The 4,876-nt window shown below is 38.3% G+C and overlaps 1 protein-coding gene across 1 annotated transcript; it reads left to right on the top strand.

Annotated features, from left to right (window-relative positions):
• Positions 1-356: 356 nt before the first annotated feature.
• BLOS2 (biogenesis of lysosome organelles complex 1 subunit-like protein) lies at positions 357-1,954 on the top strand. The gene is made up of 2 exons (XM_010259584.3): positions 357-691; positions 1,556-1,954. Exons 1-2 carry the CDS (start codon positions 443-445, stop codon positions 1,823-1,825), a joined length of 519 nt encoding a protein of 172 aa, XP_010257886.2. The 5' UTR covers positions 357-442; the 3' UTR covers positions 1,826-1,954.
• Positions 1,955-4,876: the final 2,922 nt, after the last annotated feature.

Here is a 4,876-nt window from a genome sequence, read left to right as displayed (position 1 = left end):
TAAAATTGCCTTTCTAATAAATATGACTTAAAACTTGCATCTTTCATATATATTCCTGATGTGTGACTATAATGAATTGTTGGAACAGTGTTAGAATTTTATTGGAAATACGTCTGAATTAGAACGGCAGTATAGGAGAGATCGGCTTGGAAATAAAACACTTAACTACGGAGATATTTCCAATACAAGGCTGTAGAGCTATTCGAACGGGCGTGGCCCTGATGCGGAACTCGGTGCAGGAGACCCGGAATGGGTTGAGTTCTCTTGTCTACAATACACTGCCACCCTGTCCCAACTGGCAACTGCAGCCGCACATTGGGATCATCTCCCATGAATGTCAAGCGAGATGTTCTAAATTTACAGCTGCAGTGGCATGTTTGGACAGTGTTGGTAGCAAATCCTCGCCCATCCGGAACAGTCTACATGAACTGTCGCATGCTCAATGGAAATGCAGGGTAAGTGCAGTAGATCCGCACTCGCTACAAACCACTCAGAAAATTGTAATAATCACGATTCTTCCGTTTTGGCGAAACACCGAGCGCTTCAAGATTCAACATTTTGCGTATCCTATACTCAATCCGGGAGGTGGAGGAACATGGCTGGGAAGGAGGGACTGGAGAGGGATGAACTCACCGAATCACTCAACGATCTTTTCGCCAACGTATCCACAATGATCAAAGGCGAACTTCAGGTCTGTGTCGAATTTTGATTCCTCGTTGCCTTTCCCTCCTCTTTAGTTTCAGTTGTCTTTGCATTTCAAAACTCAAGATAACATGGTAGATGCCAAATATTTCTCAATTCATGGATCTTAAGCGATTAACATATCCTCTTCATCTCTTTAAACATATTTAAGAGAATATGAGTAGTTTTCAGTTAATTAAATCCAGAAGTACTTGTAAGTCGTAACTTTTTTTTTTTTTTGGGGGGGGGGGGGTTCTGGGTTACTAAATGTCTCTGATTCAAAATAATCTTGTGGCTATTGCCAAATTTTCTGGATTCTTTGGGTTCTTGCTTGCACTCTAAAACTCGAATTGCAGAGTAAACCATAAAAAGCCAGGAGTAATGTTGAGAAAAAATTGTAGTTTCGATTTATTAGTGATCTTCAGAATAAAATAATAGGGACCAAGGGAGATAATTCTAGGACCCCGATAATGCTTGAGCTATTTCTCAGCTAAACGAGGCGTAATTGGCCAAAAAAATAAAAAATAAAATAGAAAAAGCAGCATTTGAGCCAACTGGAACATTACTCTGAACCATGTATAGGGTATTGCCAAATGCCAATTTGACTCCCGTATGGTGTAAAATTATGCACTGCTCAAAGAAAGTGCAGAGTCGGTTAAATTGAAAATTGTTGATTAACATGAAGACAAGATGGACTTGGGATGAAATTGCAGCCTTTTAAATTGAAAAGTGCTACCAGAATAGAATTTTTAGTATAGAATTGTCATAACATTTCCATGTTAAAGGCCTAAAGGAGGCATCCATTTCTTTGTGAGGAAGGATTAAGCTTTTATGCCCACTGAAGTGACAGCTTGAATGCTTTAACTTGTCTCAGGGAACAAACAATTTGCTTGAACTTTTGGAGAAGATGAATCTCAGAGTGGCTGAGGAATACAAGGGCTTCGGTGATGTGGCTTCTGGGTTAAGGATTTTTGTTGAGCAACTGAAGGGTAAAAGCAACAACTTTGATGAATACGTTCAGCAGATTGACTCGATTGAGCAGCAAGTTACAGAATTTGAAGCTGTAATCTCAATGCTTGATAAATATGTTTCCATGTTGGAATCAAAAGTGCAAGCTGCTTATCGAATTTCACCTTCTTCATAATAGTCATTTCTGCTATTTATTAAAATGAGGTAATCTGATTGCTTATGATTAATTTGCGCTTGGTTTCACTATTGTCCTTTTAATATTACAACAGTTCAAAAAATCTGAATGAGAAATCAGGTAGAGAAAGGAGTGGGCAACCACATAATGGACACAGGTTCTAATATCCCTCACTAACTCTGACTGAAAGCTGCAGAGGGAAGAATTCCATGATTTGAAACCAAGCTGAAGGTAGCCAGCCATATCCCATCTTTTAGTAGACTTGTTTTCTTTTCAGGAAAGCTAATCTAGTTCAAGCACATAACATTTCCACTTGAGATCAGATTCACTGTCTCATAATAGGAAAAAAAAGGTTCCAGATCTTTCTTTTGGTAGCAAAACAGATCCCTTGTTTATATGGTAAGATGAGGCATGGCTTGTCCTAATACATAAGTCACTGGGACCTCGTCTTACTCTGTGAATACAAAGAGGAATGAAGATAAAGGTTTTGATTCCTGCAAAACCTTTTCTTTTATAATTCCATTGACGTTTTATTGGTGGAACCTAATAGTTGAATTGCTGGTTTAAAATAAGCAAGTAAACAACTATCCACTCAGTTCAGTTTTCACTTTCAGCCATTAGAGATCTATGAATGCAAGATTGTTTTACATATCCATTCCTCTTGAGCTATTCTATGAGCTGTAATAGCGGAGGGTAGCTTATGTTCATATAATTTTAGATAATCTATCTTGTACTATAGATGTAAGGTTCTCTTCAAATGCAGAATGCAGATTTTACATAACCAATGGAGGATGTAAGGTTCTCTAATGTTCAAATGTGCACCAAACAGTTCTCTAACCATTGTCATTTCCTTGAAAGAAAGAAAATAAAATTGTTATTAATGAGATGCAGATGGGAGATGGCAAACTTGGGGAAATTGTTCTTTGATAGAACACTAAAACCTATGCAGCTGAGATAACTCTGCTAAACGGAATTGTCTAAATCAACATCCATTATTTATACGATTTATCAAGTTCCCAAACGAAAAACTTGGGAACTTTGCATCAATGAAACTCCTGATCACACGTTCACACTACATGTCTGCAAGACCAGTGGTCACCTTTATCAAGAACCCAATTGGAATAAATCGAATCAGTCAACTTCCTAGCAAAGCTTCCTTCCCAAAACCTAATTCTTAATCTAGACCCTCTCCAGAAGAGTATGGCCCCTACAGTACTAGAAACAGTGAACAAAATACAAAGGACTGTAACAAGAACAAGCAGGTTTGCCAATTATACCTAGAAGGCTTGGTAGGCGTTCTTGTCAGATTCACAACTACAATATAACAAAGGTCGACATTACATCAATTTTCACAGAACTACTCATTAAAAAGTGATGAAGTTCATAAACTATCAGCAATTGGATTGGAGAATCTTTCATAGAATCAATGGATCTACCAAAACCGCCACTACTCAATGTGTTCCAAGTCCATGGAATTCTACTTACCTAGGTTTCTATCATTGGGGTCTATTCATCAGACACCCTCATCTTGCCTAATGTCAAGGCTGTCTCCACGCTTCTGGTTGGTTTTGTTAGACATGTCTGCAAGATCATTGTGGCCTATTCCTCGGGGATATCAGCATGTTTTGAATGCCCTGAGGAAGCAAAGGTGCGTCAGACATCTTTCTGATTGATTGAGAGATTCTTCATGAAAGATGGGGAGAGGTCCCTTTCTGGTACATATCACAGGACAGGTCGTTGCCTTCTAGATTGGTTAGGTTGTACCATGCATCGGGGGGATGTGAAGATTTTTAGGTAGTTGAACAGCATTACCAACTTCTAGAGATGTTTTGGGTTATAACTTATAACATTTACACTGCATGAACGTATATCTCCAAAGCATTTCATTTTGCCCTTGAAAAAATTCTCTGCAAGTAAATTTTCAACCAAGTCCTGTGAGATTAGAAAGAACTATAGGGAAAGTGGCACAGAGACTACGGAGAATGTACAAATCAAGTTGGTTTCAATATCTCCAACTAGAATGGTAAAGTAATTTCACGTTTTATTTGGCAATGGAAAATAAAAGCAATCAAACATTGTTAGACATAGGAATGAACCATTATCATCTAAGCCTTATCCAAATTTAATTATATGGAGTCGGATATATAAATCCTATTTAGCCATTCTATTCTTATCCATCGTTAAATTATGAGCATTGAAATAATTTCTTATCACTTTGAACCCTTTTTAGTTTGCCCCTAACTCTTTAAACCCATTCAACTTATAACAGATTATTTTTCTATGAATGAAGAGCCATACAATGGTTTCAAAACATCTCACCAGAAGAATGTATTGCTATTTTGTTAATGGAAGTCTGGGACATGTAAGTATGCTAGGGGTGTCAATTGGGCCGGATTTAGTCCAAACCGATCTGGTGTAATATGAGTTCCATTATAAATGGATGAGGTCCAATCCAATCTAATAAATACTTTGGACTAGTCTAACTCAATGTCTTGATCGTTTAATCTGTTCAAACTGATTTCAATTTAGACTGGTTCCAACCCAAATTTGGTTGACACCTGTATTCTTATTTTTTACCAATGGACTTGACATTGGGCAATCAAACCAATCAAACCCATTCCAATATAAATCCATTGCATATGGACCAGTCCAATCCAATCCAGTAAATACTTTGGACTGGATTGGTCTAGTTCACTATGTTTTATTGGTCCGCCCAATCCGTCCAAATTAATTTTGATTTGGACGGGTCCAACCCAAACCGGTCCACTGAACTCCTAAGCATGCCCATGAAAGGGCCTAACCAACAGTGATATAGACGGGCAAAATAAAAAGAGATATCCAGGATGATATTTCTCCCCAATTAACATTTCATCTGATTAAATGTGTTGAAAAAATGACACCTCGATCCGTGCCCAAGACGGCCTTTTTGATTTGAACGGTTGAACCTGAATCACCTCGAAATTAGATGGGGCGTCGGGTCGGATGGACCGGGTTCGAATTTGGACAGGTCGGCCGAGGTCTGGGAATGGGATTATGCCAACCGAACAAAAT

The sequence above is a fragment of the Nelumbo nucifera genome, chromosome 4 (assembly GCF_055504915.1).
Source record: "Nelumbo nucifera cultivar China Antique chromosome 4, China Antique-T2T, whole genome shotgun sequence".
NCBI classification, from domain to species: domain Eukaryota; kingdom Viridiplantae; phylum Streptophyta; class Magnoliopsida; order Proteales; family Nelumbonaceae; genus Nelumbo; species Nelumbo nucifera.
This window is presented reverse-complemented; position numbering and strand designations above follow the sequence as displayed.